Source organism: Erpetoichthys calabaricus, chromosome 9 (genome assembly GCF_900747795.2).
Source record: "Erpetoichthys calabaricus chromosome 9, fErpCal1.3, whole genome shotgun sequence".
Classification (NCBI taxonomy): domain Eukaryota; kingdom Metazoa; phylum Chordata; class Cladistia; order Polypteriformes; family Polypteridae; genus Erpetoichthys; species Erpetoichthys calabaricus.
Window position 1 is genome coordinate 163,408,299 of NC_041402.2, and position 23,317 is coordinate 163,431,615.

The 23,317-nt window shown below is 36.6% G+C and overlaps 1 protein-coding gene across 5 annotated transcripts in view; it reads left to right on the forward strand.

Annotated features, from left to right (window-relative positions):
* Positions 1-23,317, forward strand: part of fli1 (Fli-1 proto-oncogene, ETS transcription factor) — a 79,826-nt gene that overhangs the window by 49,485 nt on the left and 7,024 nt on the right. For all 5 annotated transcript variants that reach the window (XM_028810349.2, XM_051932337.1, XM_051932339.1 and 2 more), the window contains 2 exons: positions 15,952-16,011; positions 21,134-21,193. In XM_028810349.2, coding sequence (XP_028666182.1) covers positions 15,952-16,011; positions 21,134-21,193 — 120 coding nt within the window. The remainder of the gene's footprint in view (positions 1-15,951; positions 16,012-21,133; positions 21,194-23,317) is intronic.

The window sequence follows — 23,317 nt, forward strand, 5'->3', positions numbered from 1 at the left end:
CAAAAAATAATTTTGGAAATGTCAGGGGTCATAGACAACACCATTAACAAGACACAGATAAGAAATGTTCCATAATCAGCAAGAATTGACTTGACTAATTAAGAAATTGGCTCAAGTGAAAATGGTGGCCCTCCACAAACTGAGCCTTTTGACCTCTGAAGCAACTTGTCCTCTGTTCGCCCACTTTGCATCTCATTATTATTTGGGTGCTGACTAAGGGGAAAATATTAAGGATTTTGAATCTTTAAAAGAATCTTAAAATTAGTTTAAGAGAAGCATGTTTCAGCATTAATTTGTTACTAACTAAGAAAGCAGCTGGAACAAAAATCTGCTACCAAATCAGCTCTCCAGAATCTGAACTAGATATTTGTCTAAGCAGCTACCAGAACTATAATATAATATAATATAATATAATATAATATAATATAATATAATATAATATAATATAATATAATATAATATAATATAATAGCACTCAGGGCTTCCCTGGGAGGGGGCACCAAGTACATTTTGGAACAAAACCTAACCTAACATTTTCCCCTGTACAAGTGGAGAATCTGCAGAATTTGGAGAAGATAGGTTCAAAGGTGTGGATTTGCATACAGGACAATTACACATACACAAACACTTTATATGCTGTATTACATTATACTAGCCACATTAGAGTGCATCTAAAAATATATCATATTTGATATTTCTTGCCCTCTTGTACCTCTATCTCTTGTACCTTTAGCGTTCTTGTATGCCTTTACTCAGTATTCTAGTGTGTCTCAACCTCTCATCACTGAGGTACATCTGTCGAACGCATTACCATGAAGCCTGGTTCTCTGATTCTGTCCACTTTTTGTCTACCACCAATGGCTGATGAGCCCCCATTACCCACTGTGAAAACATCATTTATATTCTTAAGAATGCTTGCCATCTTTAAAGGTGACTCTCAGTGTGCCTCCTACACATTTACTCCTTCTCATGTGCCTCAATCTCTATTGCCATGCTCTGTAGCTTGTGTCACCAAAGCCAACTTGACCAATCAGACCAAAGTCAAACGTGGGACCAGACACTTAGACACTCTTTCACACATACACGCACACACGCACACACACGCACACACACGCACACACACACACACACACACACACACACACACACACACACACACACACAGAGAGAGTAGCGTTTTACTATATGTTGTAGTATTATTATTATTATTATACTGTATTTAAACATAACATTCTCAAGTTCACATGATCAAATATTACATTATATATATATATTATATAGTGTGAAGCGAAAAATACTGACAGCTGTGGAAATCATTGGGTACCAACCCAGCAACACCCATTTAATCACAAAAATGCACAGTTCAACAAAAAAAATCGTCTTGTAGAATGCACAAAGCACAAAATAAAGTGTCGCTTTTTCTGGTGCTCCTTGTATAGTAAAAAATCAGCTCTCAAGCTCTCCATCTCAGGGTTTCTTAGCACATATTCCTCAGTTTGTTGTTGTCTCCTGGTGATGGAACAATGCTATGGAGGAAACAAGAGACACAATTAGCTGCAGTGTCTCTTTGCTCAGCGGTAGAAGTGTTCAGCTTAACAAAGCCCTCTGGAACATTCCTAAACATGCATGTGTGACAACAGAGATGTTTTAGTCAACAGAGTCAAAGCAATAAACAATAATCACAATGTCTCTAATAAATAAAGGAATTTACTAAATTATATTTTAACTGTTTGTTACAATGAAGCAGTTATGGTTCAGAAATTAGTAAAAGTGCCAGGAGCTCCACCAGAACACCATTCCAGAGGGTTGTAGATCATTGCTTATGTTGACTTGATCATATAACAGGATTCTTTTGAGTAAATTTGGAAAAGAGCTAAACTAGTTTTTACTGTTTCCACAATTTTCAATTGAGTGGCACAAATTCTATTTTAGTCTTTTGCTAGCAGGGTGGGTAAGTGAGTAAAACACCATCCCAGTCATTATCAGTTCATTGGTTTCCTGTCCAAGGTTATGCTATGATAATATCTGAAATGGGATATTTTAGCTGAATTAGTCATGGATAAAACCAATTACCACAATTTATGTGATCATCAGTTAAGTTGACCAAATGTTGAGATTTGCTTCAACCCTTTTATAATAGGTGCTATATGTTACATGTAATTTGCAGAATTTCTGACCATCTTTTATTTTTATGTAAAGTACATACTGAACATTGATAAGCAATATGCTGCTAAAGAAACAGAATTAATAGCTGTATAGTCAGTGAGGGTCATTATTTTAATATAGGAAATAACTGCAGAGAGGAATGAAAAGAGCTGTTGAAAGTAGAATGGGCAACTGGGCACAGTGTATTCTGCCCTTTGAGGATAAACTAGGGAAAGTAATTCAAACCAAGACCCACAGTGACATTCATAAGCCCCAGTCAGTTCTACAGCCACTAACTCACATTTAGCCAACACATTTAACATTCCACCGCAACATCCGAATGCTTTAATGACTACATGTTAAGTATACAGTAGGTATATAAAGTAATAAAAACTCATATGGTAACTCCATATATTAAAGCAAGCCCATTTGAAATCCATAAAGGAGTACTACAGTTATGGTTCAAATAATTCTTATTGGTAACACAATTCAAATAAATATATATAGACATATTAAATCCAATAGTTAGTGTAGTGTTATACTCTAAAGTAGTCTACGCTAAAAGTAAAACAGGACAAAATCAAAGAATGAGCAAATAAAATAACTTAGCTGAAGTTAATCGGCTACTGTTTGCATAGTTATTAATTGAGCAGGTTGTCATTCTGATTTTCAAGTACCTTGTTCACTTTTAAGTTATATTCTCGGTTTTCTTTCTTTCTTTTGTGCTTTTAATTTTTTTTTAAATATTAAAATATTTTTATACTTTGGCTTTATCTACGAGAAATCAAAATTATCATGGGGAATTATGTTTAAATACATGTTTAAATAATAATAATAATAATTATAATAATAACATTTATTTGTATAGCACATTTTCATACAAAAAAGTAGCTCAAAGTACAATAATGCATGTATCATTATTTTGAAGATATTCAATTGCAGAAAACATTCAAGGGCAGATATATCCACAAATCATATATAATATGTGGATTTATTCACATGATTTGTATTTGTAATTACTGGTTTTACCAAATAAACTGCATTATTCTCTTTATGCCATGCTGTCCCTCAGCATGAATTATAAGAAAAAACATTTTTATCTTAGGTTGGATCTTAAATTAATTTGGCACATCACTATTTACAACATGAAATAGCACAGTGTTAACTGAAAGTCATTTTGCTTTCCACTTATCTACAAGGTAAAGAAAGCTGAAGATACTTTAATGAGAATAACTAAAGAAAAGCTCTCATGTTCTTTAAAATACATTTTTGTGCTTGAAAAGATGTTAGCAAAGTTGTCTACTTTCAGTAAATTGTGAGCCCATAAATGAACTGTAAGAGCTACTATGTGAACATAACCGTACGTTTTCAAAATAATGAATTTGGCCGTGAGCCTTCCAGAATGTATTTCTGCATCTGGATTATTTAACTGTCACTCATGTATTAGGAATGTGTAATAGTAATAGCACTAAGGATCTTGTCTTAGAGTTCATATATGCCATTTGGCCAGAATAACTCATAACTTGGTGTTTTAAATCAAATTTAAATAAATATTCAGTGCACAGCAATAATTTCATATGTACATTTGCACTACTTGGAAACACTCCATTATAACATCTATCTATTTAATACTCATTATAACATCTACCTATCTATCTATCTATCTATCTATCTATCTATCTATCTATCTATCTATCGTATAGAACTTTAATTTTTATTTTTCTTGCAAGTCATAAAAGTAGATTATTCAAAATATTTCCAGACATGCATCATAATTTTAATTTGAAGCAGTTCTCTTAAGGTTAGTCCCAGTTCTCAGTTAAACAGAAGGGGTCATCTTAGGCAGCAAAATAAACAGTTCCAAAATATATAAAAAATCTTTCAGTCTCATTATTTATCCAAAGGTAAGTCCTTTTCCAAGCTTAGTGGGTACTCTTAACTGGATGAGATTCTTGACAAACTCTACTATGTGCTTCCTATTCCTCCCTGTAACTGTCCAGGGTATTATGACCTGAAAGACCAGTCGTCTTTTTTGCTTTCTAATTTTCCTGGGCTTTCTCAGTTCCACAGATCTTTCTGCGGACCTTCAGGGGAAGGTCCTATCGGTTACACATCCCCTTCTCAAAAAGATGCAGAGCTGACATGGCAGAATCTAAAGCCCTAACCCCCTTTAAAGTATTTGTCCTGTACTCCCAGTATGTTTTAAACAGTGAAGTGAAAGAAACTGCAGAAAATTCTTAAACATACAAATCTAAGTGAGCAATCAGTAAAAGAGAAGTGAATCTCCTCAGTTAATACAAACAACATTGTACCAATTTAAAATCTTGTTAGCAAAAAAATTAAATATAGCCAGTTGACAACAGGAAAGAGTCAAACAAACACTTCACTTTCATAGAATAGCTACAGTAAATAAACCCCAGGTTTTACAAAAGGTTTATTATGTTCACCTCTGAATTTTGAGTTTTTCTTGATTTGTATTTTGTTTTTTCTGCCTACTTTGTAATTCTCATTTCAGCTTAATTTTGGTTGATTGTTTTCATTTAGTGTTTTATATTAGTTTAGTATTTGCTCCTTATTTATTATTTAATTAAGTCTTGTGATAAGACTCATGATTAGGTAATTGTGATGCAAGGTCATGTGTATGTATGTTTATGTTAATTTATTATTTTTATATATAATTATTAAGTACTAATGTAATGCACACTACTTCTACTAGTGTATATTCTGGTATTTATTGACATTTATATAGTCATGTATTTATTTTTATAGTGTTTTTTATGTGGGCGGCACAGTGGCACAATGGGTAGCGCTGCTGCCTCGCAGTTGGGAGACCTGGGGACCCGGGTTCGCTTCCCGGGCCCTCCCTGCATGGAGTTTGCATGTTGTCTGCGTGGGTTTCCTCCCACAGTCCAAAGGCATGCTGGTTAGGTGGATTGGCGATTCTAAATTGTCCCTAGTGTATGCTTGGTGTGTGTGTCCTGTGGTGGGTTGGCACCCTGCCCGGGATTGGTTCCTGCCTTGTGCCCTGTGTTGGCTGGGATTGGCTCCAGCAGACCCCCGTGACCCTGTGTTCGGATTCAGCGGGTTGGAAAATGGATGGATGGATGGATGTTTTTTATGTTCTTCTTTTTAATGCACAGTCTTGGAGCTAAGCAGCTAAGCATTTCACTAAATATTATACTGTGTAAAATTGTATGTGACAAACAAATCTTGACTGCAGTGGGCTGGCGCCCTGCCCGGGGTTTGTTTCCTGCCTTACGCCCTGTGTTGGCTGGGATTGGCTCCAGCAGACCCCTGTGACCCTGTAGCTAGGATATAGCGGGTTGGAAAATGGATGGATAGAAACAAATTTTGATGTGATTTGCATTAGGTTATTCTGTAACTCCTGTAAATATTATTGGTTGTCACCCTGTTAATGGTGTTAGAATTATTGGTTTTATTGTGTCTTTGCTTCAGTTTTGAATTTTCTCTTTTGATTTTTGGTTGGTTTTTGGAGGTCTTTGATTAATTAGTGTATGATGGATTTTTATTTTTGACTTTGGATTTAACTTTACTGCTTAGAATCGTGAACCACAATAGAGAGGAAATGTAAAATCTCTGGCTTGAGAGACAAGTTCAAATATAAAACTTTAAAAATGTTTATAATTCTCCAAAAAAATAATAATAAAGCCACAAGGTTTGTCTATAAAGGAAACCCCCAACAAACAAATCCTAAATGAAAATACAATACTTGAGATCCATAGACAAAAAACAAGAAAAATCTCGAAAACAGATACTCACAACTACATATACACTCCAAATGACAATGAAACACTGAAGGACCTTCTATCCACCTCAAAGTATATAAGTTGAGGGCAGTCCCATAGAAGCCCTGCCTCTTGGGGTTCCACACATAGGACATATGTCACAGAACAGAGGACAGATGATACATAGATAGCAAATGATAAATATAACCAAACAATAGCAATACAAAATGCATAAATACAATAAATAGCTGAAAAATAATAGTTCACAATAAACAAAGGCAATGCTGAAAAGGAAAATAAACAAAAGCCACAGAACTCACCCTGCCTGAAACATAACCATATTTTTGTTCTAATTATTTAATTTATTACATTAATTAATGAAGCATCCTAAATGGCCAGATTTATTCTATGTGGTTTCCCTGTAATGTTTTTTCATTTTTAAGGCAAGATCATAACAGTCTGCTTTTGTCTGAACCTACATACACATCACCTCCAGTTGCTGTCTTTTCTAAAGATTCAGTGCTTTAGAGAGCAGTGGCTCATAACTATATAAACTACCATGAGCCTTCCAGAATGGTTTGTAGTGAAGGCCTTTCCAAAAGAGTAGGCTGTTGCTTTAGGCAGAATACCACACAGCTAGAGTTGTGCACAAAGACACAAGTAGAAGAGTTCAATCTTATCTCACTGTTGACTGCCTTTTCATGCACATTACAATTATGTGTATAGTTAATGGCATTATGTAGGACTTGTTCCTTGTGATTTTTCTGCTACTTTTCTTATTTTATTTTTAATTGGTTTTCAAGGTATTATGGAAAAACTTTTAAAAGACAACATATAAGGAGATCTAAATACATTTAAATAGAGTAGCATGTGCCAAATGTCATGGTATAACTGGCAACAGAAGTATATATACTTCACCTCATCACAGGGCGTCTTTCTTGTGGGTCCCTTTTTACCAAAAATGTGTGTTGTATGTTTATGAAAAGTAATACTGCTTGTCTACATCCATATACCTGCTTATCCAACTTCAGAATCACGAGGACTCAGGAACATTTCCAAGTGCCCATTAATTACCATATGCTTCTGCTCCCTACCGCATTCAAACACAGAGTCAGATATCAGGTCAGGGTAAAATTTGTAGCTGGGCTGCAGTTATTAAAGGAATCTTTTTGTTAACATCTTAGAAGTACAGTGGTTGATTAAGTAACAGATTGTTAAGTATTTGACTCCAAAACCCCAATGTTTGTTGTTGCTGTGGTATGTGGAGTTCATTTTAAAACCACAAGGCAATTGGTTAAATTCCACTTCTGCATTTGTATGTGACCCACAGCAAGTTTTTAATCTGATTGTCTGCAGATTGTGGGGATATGCATTTTTGTAAAACAAAAAGTCAGTATTTAACATTAAAGGCACAGTATAACGCAGTATAGAAATTATATTATTTAATTCCTCTTTTTAGTTGTATTAACTTGCTGTCTGCCTATAGCTGTGGATGATGATCTCACACCGAAATGGGACAAGAGTGCTGGGGGTGTATTGCCTGCAGACGTTTCAAAGTCGATCTTTTTGATCAGTCTTGTTTATTCCATGAAAGCTGCAGTCCTTATACCTTTTATCATTAACCATTAACCATGACATATACAAGGTGGCTTATTTTATTGTCTAAATGAGCAAAATGAAACAGAATGCAGGATCAGATCCCTTTTTTTCATGATTTAGACCACTAGCATTGTACTCTTCTGTTTTAGTTAACTGAGCGATATCTACTTGGGCCTGTACTGTTAGTCAAAAAACACTATTTTTATTAATTAGCCAAGCTAATAAATCCACATCAGAGCTGACAATGGGTTAATGGGTCAAATGGGTCAACAATACTGGATTGGCCATGTGGGTCACAGGTCAGTGTCCGTAACCCACTGACCAATAGCAGTTCAAAATTTTAATATAATACTGAAAATAGTTCATTTTTAGTCCCATGTCACTGTAATGTAATAAAACGAAAATAGCTGCCGAATTATTAGGCCTACTTACTTACTTATCTCTAGGATGACTGACTGATCAATTGACTTCATTTCTACATTTACATAATATGAGTTCTATTGACACTGCCTTTCTGTGAACTCCGAAATACACCAGCTGGACAGCTATTCCCATGAACTGGTCAAATATGCAAGCCAGGCATCAGGCATACAGTCCAACCTGCCAAAAAGCTTTACACATGGGTGAGAAACAAGGCCTTGAGTAACATGTTTTCATCAATTTTGGAGAATTGTGATGTGCTGATTCCATTGCTGAGGCAAAAAAAGGAACACTTGATTTCCAAAATTGATATAGACTTGTCAAAGGACATGGTGTCCTTCATGAACATTTTTTGTCTGTTATTCGATTTTCTTGAATATGCCAATATTCCCACTTTGTAACATTCATTGCCAGTTTATTACACTCTTCAGGGAGCTTGGCAGCCGCAGCATTCTGACACTGACATGATTAGTCTGATGAAAAACGAATTTCTAGCAGCATTAACCGCCAAATACTGGAGCAGTTAGACCATTCTGCACTTTGTTGCACCAAACCTTGATCCAGCTTTGCAAGGATTTAGCTTTGTGAAAAACCTAAAAGATCACAAAGGGTTCTTTGAACAAGTGAAGGCTTCATGCTAGCCATTGAACCCGACTGACTCAACTGCCGATGATGTTACTAAAGCAGCCTCAGCTTCTGCAGATGTTTCCAGATGTGTCCGATTTCAACTTGAGTGCACCATTGGAACTGTTACACAAGAAGCTGAAAGCTGATCCACTGGTATGCTGCAGAAGTTCCAAGACAAGTGCCAGTAAAGTGAGTCAAGTATCCATGTGCACACTGGAACAGAGAGTCAATGATGAAATGAAAGATTACAAGAGAGAAGCAAACCCACCACATCATACAGCTTCTGCATCTGATCACTTTGACCTGCCAGAGTGGTGGGGTCTTCATTGCAAGACGTTTCCATTGTTATCAAACATCACTAGACAACTCTTTGTAATTCCAGCGCCTTCAGCTGAATGTGAGAGACACTTCATTGCATTCAATGCATGACACATAATTATGTCACAATGCAGTAGCATGTTTCCTGAAACCGTTGAAGCTATTTCAATCGTGCTTGAGGGGTACAACAGTAAGCTGATCAGGTGATTTTGGCATAGTGACTGGCACTGGCAACACTGGCTCTGGCTGACAGTATTGTCTTTGTTTAGTAAGATAGTAATACTGTGACCATTGCAATTGCAATGCATGTCTTTCTGCCAATTCTGAATGAACGGTAATTGCATTAAGCTTATAAAGTGTGTGATGAACCAACAACCTTTTACAAACAACGGAATGTCATTGCAGTTATCCATTAAAGTGCAGAGGGTTAAACTCGACAAATCAAAACTCTTTTTATTGCACACCTGTTCCTGACGGAATGCAGAATTGCAGAGAGCATAAAAAGTAAATGTACAGTTGCGTATACAGTAATCTTAAAAAAATAAATAATACTAATAAATATAAAACAAAGACGAGGATTTGTACCATTGCTGTCACAATGAGAACTAGTTTAACAATGCAGTGCCAGTTAGCAAGACGCCTGTATTCATTAACTGTATCCTCACCTGCTGATGCTGTGTCTGGAGCTAGGAAAATGAACCGTGGGTCGTGGTTCATGCAGGCCATGGGTCAAAGGCATAATGGGTTACATGGGTCACAAAACAGTTATAACATGAAAGGCATCATATCAATTATATATCATTGAAAAAATTGGATTTTTTTATGTTATTTTATTTAACACCAAGAATGCTTAATATCTCATATCCGCAAAATTACTACATACATAATAATTGTTATTATTCATATACATCTGCTTTATATAACATGTGACTCAAGATGATTCAAAGAGTGACTAGTGTAATAAAATAATGTGTTTTTAAGATGAAATACATACAAATGAATGGGGAAAATAGAGAATTAATCTATGAAAACACTTATGTAAGGATATTAGCAGATCTATCAGACTATTAGCAATTAAAAAATTTTATCCTCACTATAGAAATAAAATCTAAACTTTAAAAATACAAAAAAACAAGCTAACTAGCTTTGCATAGTTTTTTAGTTAATAACTATGAAGCTTTAAAACCAAGTCTGCTTTACTAGGTGGAGTCAAACTTAAATATAATGTTGATAAGAACATCAAAGACTGATTATCTTTGCTAAAGCTGCTGATATTTTGAAAGTCATCTTTTTTTAATTCAATTGTCCAAATGAGCAAACTGGATAAGACTGCAGGATCAGATCACTTTTCTTTTCTTTTCTCTGCATGCCAGCCATTTGAACTAACAAAAACAGCAGGGTGTTTCTGCTGATTCCATCATTTCCCACTCACTTTGGCCAAAAAAATGGAAAGAACAACTGAAAGAATCAAAAAGCAATATTGGCAAACAGAAAATTACAAAGAAAAAATAAACTCCATTCTAGTGTGTCTAATAAAACTGAGACATTGTTAGATTTCATTAATAGATGATTTTAGTGTTCTTAATTGTGTTTTGGTTAAACATCTTTCACTCATATGTTACACTCGGACTAACCAGATATACTGACCACGCACTGGAACACTTTGTTCCCTACCTGGCAAAGGACAGCTAGAGAAATGGGAGCCAGAATTTTAGTCATTTGGAGCTGATGATTTTCCACTTCATGAAAAAAAAAGTTCAAAATAACGCCTTTGAAGGCTTTCCTTCAGCATATGATGAGACTTAGTTAAAAAAAGGGAAATTATACTGCATATTTCATTCTAAATGCAATTGCTTTCTAAGACTCATTTTAGGCATTTTTATGATAATATTGCACACTACTTATGTAATTTGTTTTCTGGTCAATTTGCTGAAGCAATGAGAATAGAATAGAATAGAATAGAATAGAATAGAATAGAATAGAATAGAGTTTACTCCCACAGTCCAAAGACATTAGATGAACTGGGGTTGTTAAATTGGCCCGTGTGTGTGTGTGTGTTCACCCTGCTGTGTACTATCAGATGCTTGCTGGGTTAGGCTCCTGCTTCCTAGATGGATTGAGGAATATAATATAATATAATATAATATAATATAATATAATATAATATAATATAATATAATATAATATAATATAATATAATATAATATAATAACTTCTTTAAACCTGCTTGATCCTGGCAGCATCAGGCACAAGTCAGAAGACAGTGCGTCACAGGGCCTGCTGACGCACACCTATATACGGCCAATATGGAATCAACAGTTAACCTAACTGAAAATGTCTTTGGGGGTGTGGATAATAATAATAATTCATTACATTTATATAGCGCTTTTCTCAGTACTCAAAGCGCTATCCACACAGGGAGGAACCGGGAAGTGAACCCACAATCTTCCACAGTCTCCTTACTGCAAAGCAGCAGCACTACCACAGATAGAAAACCAAGAAGAGTAGGAGAAGGAAAATTCAAAGAGATGCAGCACAAAATACAGCTGGGCATGGGATTTTTAATCCAGAAAACTGAATTCATTATATAATGTGCATTTTTATTATAATTCAATTGTGAGTCACAGTGGCTGCCACCTACCTTGGCAGCACTGGATACAAGGTGGGAACCTTGAGTGGTACATCATAGTAAGATATGTCCATTTTCTAACACACTTATTCAGTTCAAGGTGGTATACTCATAATATAATATAATATAATATAATATAATATAATATAATATAATATAATATAATATAATATAATATAAGCTGCCTGCTAGTTCTCCTTTCAGATTACTTGTGCTGCTAGATATAAAAAAAGAATATGAGGATGTAAAGGGAGAATAAAATAAAAAATATATATATTTAAAGTAGAGTTCTAAGATGTAATATGCGAATCTCTTTAAAGGAGCTAGGGTTTCAGTTGCTTCTCTAGAGCAGACATTTTCACACTTTCAGGTCGCTTTTCCATTACTATGTATACATGAGAAAGAACAACAGTAGACTGCTTTTTCGATGGGAGTGGGGGTGAGATTTTGAAGTTTTGTTTTGTCTTTTCTCTAAGAGCTAAGCTTGATATGTTTTTTCATGAAATGCGGAAAAAGAGAGAATCTGGAGAAACAAAGAAAGGCTGTCTGAAGTCAAGGCAAGCAGGAAACATAACTCTCTGAGGACCTTGCTCAGCCACTGTAGCTCAGCTCTCCAAAATCTCTCTCTGAATTAGAACTGACAGTTTCTCTGCAACTCACACTATACTCTCATTATCCCTGAACCCCTCTGCTTCCCCTTCCTTTCCCCTTATGCACCACTGTTGTCTCCTTCAAAAAAAAGTTACTTTTAAAGTGATCTCTGCTGCTGCACTGAAATGAGACAAAAGAAAAAAAAGACGAAAAAGTTGAGGTTGATAATCAGCATTTCATTGTTACTCTGACTTAGCTGTATCTTTTTGTTTTGGAAAGAAAATGGGTGTTATATTATGTCCAGTAAATTTGATCTCTATCAGGATATACATATACTAAACAAACACATTTTTACAGAGATTGCAAAGGACTGATGAGCTTTTTAAGCTTATTGTAAAAATGCACCAGAAGCTGAAATTTGTGTTTTACACCTTTCATTCATAGGTGTCTCCATATATTAAAGATCACTTTTTAAGACAGGTCTGATATTTCTTCACTAACATTTTCTAAATGCTTTTCTGAATTAAAGAATACTAAAAAAAACTTTCAAGTATTTCAGTTTAATCTTTTGAAAATGAGCAACTCTAATGTTAGTGTTGAATTGTTGTGAGTAAGGTGTATTTTTGGATTATGAGTTTTTATAAGTCCCTACAGTAGAACTAGACCACTGCATGTCTAACAGAGTATGTAATCTGTTAGCTTTAATTTTTGAGAGGTTGCATTACTGCAGAATTAAAGCAATGTTTCACAGAGACCCAGTTTATAATGTCTACACTGGCAATGTAAGGCAAAAAGGTCTTTTCCACAATAGCTTTACTGTTACTTTCTCAGTAGAGACTATATGCTGATTTACTGATATGCTGATCAACTGCTGATGCTTAAGAAAGTTACGGCCAAATGGCTTACAGATAATGCAAAAGATTTATAATATTCTAGACCTTCTGGTATTCTCTGCTATGCATTTTTAGTTTTCACAAGCAGTAAAAGGTGTATATTTTCAAAAAGAAATAATGTACAGTATGTGAGTGAAAATGCCACTTCACTTCAACTATAAAACCCTTGTGTTTAGGACAAGTGATACAACTTTACAACTCAAAGTATAATATTAATATTTTTTTCGATTAAGTATTTATTGTCATACAAATATTTGCTGGCTTACCTAATGTTATCTTCCAAACGTTAATATCACTATTAGTAAAGTAACTACAGTATGAAATCCTTATGCTTATAATATATCAATTGCACGAGAGCTTACATGCCATACGATTATACTAATATCTTTTACAATTAAGTCTTTAGTGTCTTACAAATTTTCGCTGTCTTAACTAATGTCACCTTTTCAAGCATTAATATCCCTAATTAGTAACTGTAAAATCCTTATGTCTATAATGTATCCATTACACTGGAACTTATATCCTGCACTATAATGTTAATATGTTTTACAGTTAAGGTTTTGCTGTCATCCAGATATTCATGGTTTTAACTAATGTTAGCTTTTCAAAAGATAGAATCACTATTAGTGACTATAGGGTCTTAATGTTTAATAATATATCCATTTGATGTTACATTCCCATAGAGTAATATTAATATTTGTAACAATTAAGCTTTTTCTGTCATTGCAATATTCATAGTCTTAACTAATGTTACCCTTACAAGTGTTCATTATCATCAGTTATTCAGGTCATCTATTTACTAAACCAGCTTAATGCAGTTTCAGAGTCACAGGACACTGGAACTTGTGCATCAGCATTTGATCCAAGGTAACCTAAAAGGGCATAACTAAAGAGCATGTCTTTTGCATGTGGGAGTAGGCCGGACTCCTTGTGCAAACCCAGACGGATACTTCCTGAACATGCAGATATTGTGATCAGGTTGAAATCTGGACTGAGTCTCCTAGAGATGTAAGGCAGGAGTGCTAGCCTCAGTGTCACTGTGTTGCTATTATTACATTATTACTATTGTTGTCGCTCTTGAACCTCAGAAGTGTTTACAGTAGGGGTAAATTAACCCCCTTATGTTGTATTTTTCTTTTTTAGACTCTTCAGAAATGACTTCACATGGAAATGATTTTCTTGCTTTTCATTAAAACATGCCTTGATGGTTTTAAGTGCTCCCACAATTATTGAATTTATGCCTGAATTCATATAACACACATTTTCAATATTACATTTCTCTTGACTGCATAGAAACCGTTAAATTGATAGCAAGAACAACAGGGCACTGTGGTTAAACAATGGACAGCATCATTTCCTAACAGTTTCTAGATCGATTTCCTACTGGAGTTTTCATGTAAAGCATTCATGTTCTCCATGTGAATATGTAGGCTTCCCCCTAGGACTCCGGTTATATCTCTCATTCCAAAGACCTCTAAGATATGTCTCAAAAGTCCAGTGCTGAGGTTTCAGTAGTTACGTTTATGTGTTGTATACATTGCACTAGTGAAATGTTTGGTTGATGCAGCTCTTTTGTTGTTGTTTTATTTTTTGATCATTGTAAAATTATTTTGGTAACATTTCATAAAACAGGCTATACTGTTTGCTATAGTCCCTCAATTAGTGACTTATTACTTTGTAACACAAGCAAAGCCTTTATTAAGGCCCTCTTGTATAGCAGTAAGTGACTCATTCATGCAGTATAGGTAGCCCCTATTCAGATGTCATCAGTGCCTTGTAAATCTTATTAAAATTAAAAAAGCTTTTAGTTTAGGTCCTGTTAGTAATTAATGGAACACTATACTAGGTCTGTGTCCCAAAGTGTCATTGGTGCTTTGTAATTCTTACTGAAACTAAAGAAAGCTTTTATTAACTTCTTGTTATATAGCAGCAACCAACATACCTGTAGAATCCCTTGTTCCATTAACATTTATATTTAAGAAAAAGGCCATGGAATCAATAAAGACACAAGAGGGCAGTAGTACGTTTTCTGTGACTAACTGGGAGCAGTTCAAGACAAACATGCTGTGGAAGGGGACACCACAAAGCAGCCAGTCTATGGGCTGCGTCTCTTAACACCTTTGAAGACAAGACAGACATGATTTCAGCAGGGGTCTAGACAGGCCAGATGAGAGATAGAGTGAGAGAAAGCAAAGTTCAGTGGCTTGGGACTTAACACATGCCAGCCTGGCTTGCCGTGGGCACTTGCATAGGCCTCCAAGGAGAGTTTACGGAAAAAAAAGCAGAGCCACAGCAGAGGCCTAATTCAAGTGCCAGGCTGTGCTCACTTGTTTGGGTTTCAACATTTCATGGCTCTCTACCCAGTTTGTTTGCTTTGCTCGTTTTTGTGGTTGCCTAGTGGTGTGCCCACCTCGTGATTGCTTGCGTGCCTTTCCAAACCACTGACGTTTGGTGACATAGGAACCTTTGGATGTTGTTCAGTTGGGGAGGCTTCTTATAGCTGGCGTTTTGCTCTGGCTCAGTTTTTCTTTTTCCACAACAAATCTGGTTAGACAAGGAACCCAGACAGCAAAAGCTCCAAGCCGTGCAACACAAGCGTGCTTGCTTGTGGCTTTCACTTTATTGCATTTGCTGTTCTCCTATAAGACAGAGACAAGCAGACACCAGAAGCAAACCAAAACTAACAACAGGTGATCTGCGAGGAATATTGAGCACAAAAGAAATCAAGTTGCCAACTTTGATTCTACAGTTTTCTTCATACAGATCTCATTTATTTGAAGTGACATTTTTAGAATAAAGAGCAGCAGTTGTAACAAATACATAAATTGTAAATAGGATCAATGACTTACTGCTTTCTTTCCACAGGAAAAGGTCAATGTAAGAGCTAAAAAAGTATATTTGTTGCTAAATTCACAAAATGTAATATTACCCATTCATTTAAGAAGGTGTTTTAATGGCAGTATCATCTATTTTTGCTTTTCAGACCCCTCCTATGAAGCAGTCCGACGATCAGGATGGACCAATAGTGTGCACAATTCCAAAGGTGAGCACCACACTAAAGATATTTTGTGGAAGACTGCAGCGTTGAGGCGCCTGCACTGTCTAATGATAGGAGATGCTTTATTTTTCTGAAAACTACACAACTGTAGAGCACATTGAATTTATTTACCAGCCTTTCCCCTGCGGAGGAAGAGGCCAAAGGTGAGTTTTGCCTGGTGGTCTTCTTGAGCTTTGGGTGGACAATTTTGACCTCAGGAAACCCCAAAGTTTCAGAAAGAGGAAGAGAGGTCGTCTGGGGCAAGTTAGAGGTCCAGAGGTTAAACTCTGTGTGGAAGTCGCTTGTTGCCTGAATGTGACTGCTAGTTGTGGTTCTAAGAAGGTTAGTGATTAGGGCTGCAGACTTACATTTTGAATTAATTTGCTTTGAAGTGAAAAAAAGGTATGATATTCAAGACCTTGTAATAAACAAGTATTTCATTCTTAATTAACAGTATATGCAATATTTGTATATTAAGAAATAAAGTAAATACTTTAAGAATAGTAAAATCATAGATACATGAAAACTAATACAATATACATATAATATTAACAAAAATATATAAAATGATTTTATATATTTAAACTTGTGTGAATGTGTATGTACAATTTAGACATTACCTAACTATTACTAGTAATAAAAAGGCTTTCGTTTTGCAGGCAATTTTGTGTTTCTCGTGGAATGAATAGCACAGCTATCATGATAGCATATATAGGAAGAGAGAAATTTACAGAATAATAATGATGTAGTTATGATCTAGAGTGATAACTAGAGTGAACTGATGAAGAAGGATAGATGGAGACGGTGATGACGGCTCTGATTTCTTAAGGGATGTAAGCAATCTAGCCAGTTATAATTACAGAATAAGAATAACTGCACAATTAAAACATAAGAAAAGGATTGAAGTTACAAATGAATGGTGTAAATGCCTTACATTTTTTACAACTGGACAATGTATTTTTCAGTGATAATTTTATAGTAGTAAACGATTAGTTTTGATTTTGATAACACGTAATGTAGTGTTAAAAAATATTTTTCTGTATATATTTTTGTATGTGAAACATAAACAATATCAGATTAAACAAAGAATACAGATGAACTCACACCATGTCCATTATTCTGCAGTCACTGTAAACCAGGACTAACAGCAGCCTTTTCGACTATTACATCCAAAATATTATTATAGTTTTCTCAATTTTTTTTCACAATTGTATCAATTTTCAATCCGGTTTTCAGGGCCATGAGATTGATCCATTGGTAAAAACCTTAGATTGTCTGAAAATAACCAAGTATTTCTAATTAGTCAGTAAATAAGTTGGATATGTAGTTTTATAAATAAAGCTGACACTGTATCATAACTATACAGAATATTTTAATGAGTGCATAGTACATATCAGTACTTTCATACTTCATTTTAATATGTACATAAAATCAGTAATAATGAATAATGGAGTATCAGCTTTTAAGGATGTCAAAAATTTTGATGTTGCAGACGTGAAAATACTGTACATAGTCAGCTATTCATGAATTCCTTTAAAATTTTTTCAATATTGGTGTTAGTGAATCTATAAACATTACTGGGTTTTGAGACTGAATGGCCCCACAATTCAGTTCTATGCTGCTCCATTACCAGAGAAAAACTGAAAAGGCTTTTTATGTAATAATTGGGATCTAAACTGCAATGGAGTTTTACACAAAAGTAAGAGGTCTGTGTGATTTCACAGTCTATGTGTACAGAAGAATTCATTCTGAAGCTCTGGGGAGGGACACGCACTTCATTTGAATCACTGTTTAATCTGAGATTCAAGGTGGAGTCTAATTCCCCCAGATCTTTAATAGTAGCCCACCCTGGATGCAATTAACTCTTCTTCTACTTCTTTCAGCTGCTCCCGTTAGGGGTCGCCACAGTGGATCATCTTCTTCCATATCTTTCTGCCCTTTGCATCTTGTTCTGTGACACCCATCACCTGCAAATCTTCTCTCACCACATTCATAAACCTTCTCCTGGGCCTTCCTCTTTTTCTCTTGCCTGGCAGCTCTATCCTTAGCATCCTTCTCCCAATATACTCAGCATCTCTCCTCTGCGCATGTCCAAACCAATGCAATCTCGCCTCTCTGACTTTGTCTCCCAACCGTCCAACTTCAGCTGACCCTCTAATGTACTCATTTCTAATCCTGTCCATCCTCGTCACCCCCATTGCAAATCTTAGCATCTTTAACTCTGCCACCTCCAGCTCTGTCTCCTGCTTTCTGGTTAGTGCCACCGTCTCCAACTCATATAACATAGCTGGTCTCACTACCATCCTGTAGACCTTCCCTTTCACTCTTGCTGATATCCGTCTGTCACAAATCACTCCTGACACTCTTCTTCACCCATTCCACCCTACCTGCACTTTCTTTTTCACCTCTCTTCCACAATTCCCATTACTCTGTACTGTTGATCCCAAGTATTTAAACTCATCCACCTTTGCCAACTCTACTCCCTGCATCCTCACCATTCCACTGACCTCCCTCTCATTTACACACATGTATTCTGTCTTGTTCCTACTGACCTTCATTCCTCTCCTCTCTAGAGCATATCTCCACCTCTCCAGGGTCTCCTCAACCTGCTCACTACTATCGCTATAGATCACAATGTCATCAGCAAACATTATAGTCCACGGGGACTCCTGTCTAATCTTGTCTGTCAACCTGTCCATCACCATTGTAAATAAGAAAGGGCTTAGAGCCGATCCCTGATGTAATCCCACCTCCAACTTGAATGCATCCGTCGCTCCTACCGCAGACCTCTCCACAGTCACACTTCCCTCGTACATAGCATGTACAACTCGTACGTACTTCTCTGCCACTCCTGACTTCCTTATACAATACCACAGCTCCTCTCGAGGCACTCTGTCATATGCTTTCTCCAGGTCCACAAACACGTAATGCAACTCCTACTGGCCTTCTCTATACTTCTCCATCAACATCCTCAGAGCAAACATCACATCTGTGGTGCTCTTTCTTGGCATGAAACCATACTGCTGCTCACTAATCATCACCTCCCTTCTTAACCTAGCTTCCACTACTCTTTCCCATAACTTTATGCTGTGGCTCATTAATTTTATCCCCCTGTAGTTACTACAGTTCTGCACATACCCCTTATTCTTAAATATCGGCACCAGTACACTTCTTCTCCACTCCTCAGGCATCCTCTCACTTTCCAAGATTCCAATAAAACAATCTGGTTAAAAACTCCACTGCCATCTCTCCTAAACACATCCATGCTTCCACAGGTATGTCATGTGGACCAAGGGCTTTTCCATTCTTCATCCTCTTCATAGCTGTCCTCACTTCCTTCTTGCTAATCCGTTGCACTTCCTGATTCACTATCTCCACATCATCCAACCTCTTTTCTCTCTCTTTCTCTTCATTCATAAGCCTTTAAAAGTACTCTTTCCATCTGCTCAACAGACTCTCTTCACTTGTGAGTACGTTTCCATCTTTATCCTTTATTACCCTAACCTGCTGCACATCTTTCCCAGCTCGGTCCCTCTGTCTAGCCAATCCGTACAGGTCCTTTTCTCCCTCTTTAGTGTCCAACCTCTCATACAACTCATCATATATGCTTTTTCTTTAGCCTTCACCTTATCTCCTTGTACTCTTGTCTACTTTCTGCATCTCTCTGACTATCCCACTTCTTCTTTGCCATCCTCTTCCTCTGTATACTCTCCTGTATTTCCTCATTCCACCACCAGGTTTCCTTTTCCTCCTTCCTCTTTCCAGATGTCACGCCAAGCACCCTTCTTGCTGTCACCCTTACTACATCTGCTGTAGTTTCCCAACTGTATGGTAACTCTTCACTGCCACTCAGTGCCTGTCTCACCTTCTCCCTAAACTCAACCTTGCAGTCTTCCTTTTTCAACTTCCACCATTTGATCCTTGGCTCTGCCCTCACTCTCTTCCTCTTCTTGATCTCCAATGTCATCCTACAGACCACCATCCTATGCTGCTTAACTACACTTTCCCCTGCCACCACTTTGCAGTCTTCAATCACCTTCAGATTGACTCTTCTGCATAGGATTTAATCTACCTGTGTGCATCTTCCTCCACTCTTGTACGTCACCTGTGTTTCTCCCTCTTCTTAAAACCCTGAGTAGACTAATAAAGTTATTGAAAGTGAATAAGTGAGTAATTGCTTGTCATTTTCTAACCTGCTTTATCCAGACCAGGGTCTCTGGGGGGCTACAGCCTTTCCCAGCTGGCATAGGGTGCAAGGCAGAAACAAACCTTAGACGGGGCACCGGTACATCATATTGTAAACACACATACACCAAACACACACACTAGGGACAATTTAGTGTCACCACTTCACCTAAACTGCATGTATTTGGACTGTGGGAGGAAACTGGAGCACCAGGAGGAAGCCCACACAGACACAGGGAGAACAAGGAAGCTCCACACAGGGAGCACTCAGGACACAAACCCTGATCTCCTTTCTGTGAGACAGCAGTGCTACCACTGCACCACTATGCTGTCATAAACAAATAATGTTTGATTAAATTAATATGTATTTATTAAGTCAATGCTAAATACCATAATTATGTAAAATTTTACTCAGAAAGATACTCTAACATTTTTGAAAAGGGTTAATGAAATAATAATAAATAAATAATAATTTGGGTCAAGAATATTTTTGTTTACTCTGTTTCAATTAATTAAATATCTTTTGTTTAAGCTTTTACTGTTTAATACCTTTATTATATTTAGCCACTGGAAATTGTTACAGTAGCCTTTGTTAGTTTGTTCAGTTGGATCATGGGCAGGTTTAGCTGCTGAAGTCTGACCAAAACATTTTGTGACCTATAGCCCAACATGCTGCCCACTAGGTCATACTACCTACCATTTTGTTAATCTTTTCTAACATTTCAGTGTATACTTTGGAAATGCAACTATGACAGACGTGACTAGGAAGGATTTAAAGATACAATTTAAAAGAGATGCTACACATTTTGCAGTTTGAAAATTTCTGTATAAATGCAGTAAAAGCTGTATAAGAATGAGGAAACTGGTGCTCTAGTAGAAGGCGATATCATCATTGCATTTACATTGTCTTGGAAATGCTAACTATCAAAAAATTATTTTTCAGCTTCACCAGCTGTGGCACAAAATGGGTCCAAGAACTCTGAACAGCAGCGACCACAACCAGGTAGGAGTTATGTGGGCACCTAGCTGACAGATCGATTAGGTACAACATCTGCCTTTTCTCTGTGGTCTACTCTTTCTTAGGTAGATGATGATTATCTCAACCCAAAGAATTTTTTTTTCTTTTATAATTGCTTGTTTAAACGTACCCAGCTTTTTGAAATATTTTTCAATTCACAGTTGTTCAATCCACTGTAATTAAAAGTTGTCTAGTTCAGAAGCAGTTCCTGCCTTGTATGCAGGCTCCAGTTCCCCACACCCACAACCAAAAGTAAGCAGTTACAGAAAATGGATGAATGTATGTGCTATCCTGTCATCCTCTACTTTTACTACTGAACTCTTTGCAGTCATGAAGTTGAATCTGTACATGTTATTGACTACCCTTAATTGAGAGAGCAGAAGGATGTCTGATCTACAGAAGTGATTTCTAAACTTGGTGTTGGGGGTCCCTGTGGCTGCAGGTTCCCATTCTAACCAATTTTATAAAGTGGCTCTGAGGCTAAGGATCTGCACTGGCAATTGGAAGGTTATCTGTTTAAAACCCTGTAAATGCCAGAAGTGATTCCACTCCATTGGGCCCTTGAGCAAGGCTCTTAACCTGCAATTGCACCATCCTGGGTATGACGATAACCGGCACCCAGCCCTGCCAGCAGGTCCTCCAACGGCTGCTCTCGGCTTCTAATTTGGGATCCTGAGGTGATTTGTCTTGTAGTGGGTGACGGCAACAAGCTAGCCAGTAGGCCGGCCCCCAGCCTCTCTCTCTCTCTCAATTTTATAAACAGTCGCTTATTTGTATATTTTTAAATTAAGTGAAATCATTTGCCTTCCTTCTTTTTAGTTCACTTTCTGTCAGCACAGTTTGATCTCATCAGTTGATTTGAATAGAGCTAAAGATGAGCAGTTAATTCAATATAATTTAAGTTCATCTTCATATTAAAAATTATTGGCATAAATAGTGGAATTATTTCAAAACAAAGCTAAAAATTGCAAGCTAGGGGCTGGATGGCTTACTACAGCAATAAATAAATAATTTGTAGAGTATGTCAAAACATGATGATGTCATTTGTCTGGATCCAGGTGTACAAAGTAGAAATAAGATAGATAGATAGATAGATAGATAGATAGATAGATAGATAGATAGATAGATAGATAGATAGATAGATAGATAGATAGATAGATAGATAGATAGATAGATAGATAGATAGATAGATAGATAGATAGATAGATAGATACTTTATTAATCACAAGGGGAAATTCACATACTCCAGCAACAGCATACTGATAAAGAACAATATTAAATTAAAGAGTGATAACAATGCCGATAACAATGCAGGTATACAGACAGACAATAACTTTGTATAATTTTAACGTTTACCCCCCTGGGTGGAATTGAAGAGTCACATAGTGTGGGGGAGGAACGATCTCCTCAGTCTGTCAGTGGAACAGGACATTGACAGCAGTCTGTCACTGAAGCTGCTCCTCTGTCTGGAGATGACTCTGTTTAGTGGATGCAGTGGATTCTCCATTATTGACAGGAGCCTGCTCAGCACCCGTCGCTCTGCCACGGATATCAAACTGTCCAGCTCCGTGCCTACAATACAGCCTGCCTTTTTAAGCAAAAGGAGGAATGAAAATGCAATAAATATTGACAGTGACTACAGTTCATGCATTCAAATTTGTTTCTGATATACTGTAATTAACAGGTCCTCATATTCATATAGTTTTGGGTAATGAAAACTATTCAGATTTGTCAAACATGAAATTATTATTTATGATAAAGTAGTTGTAGCCTAATATAACAGCAAGTTGTAGAGCCATTAAAGGTCAAACTGTGTAATATTACATCACTTTTATTTGTTTCACTAAAACCGCCATATCTCACACCAGGCGTTCATGATAGGCCACCAACTGTCCAGGGCACCAGTTCATCTGAGGCCACAAAACTTGCCACACCCACAGAAACAATGGGTATAGAGACACCAATCATCTTGATTGTATGTGTTATAACGAGTGGAGGAAACCAAAATTAACAGGGAAAAATTCAAATTCTGCACAAAAAGTACATAATCCAGGCATCTAAGAACTGACTTCTGGAAATGCTACCTATTAAACTACCATGCCATCAGCT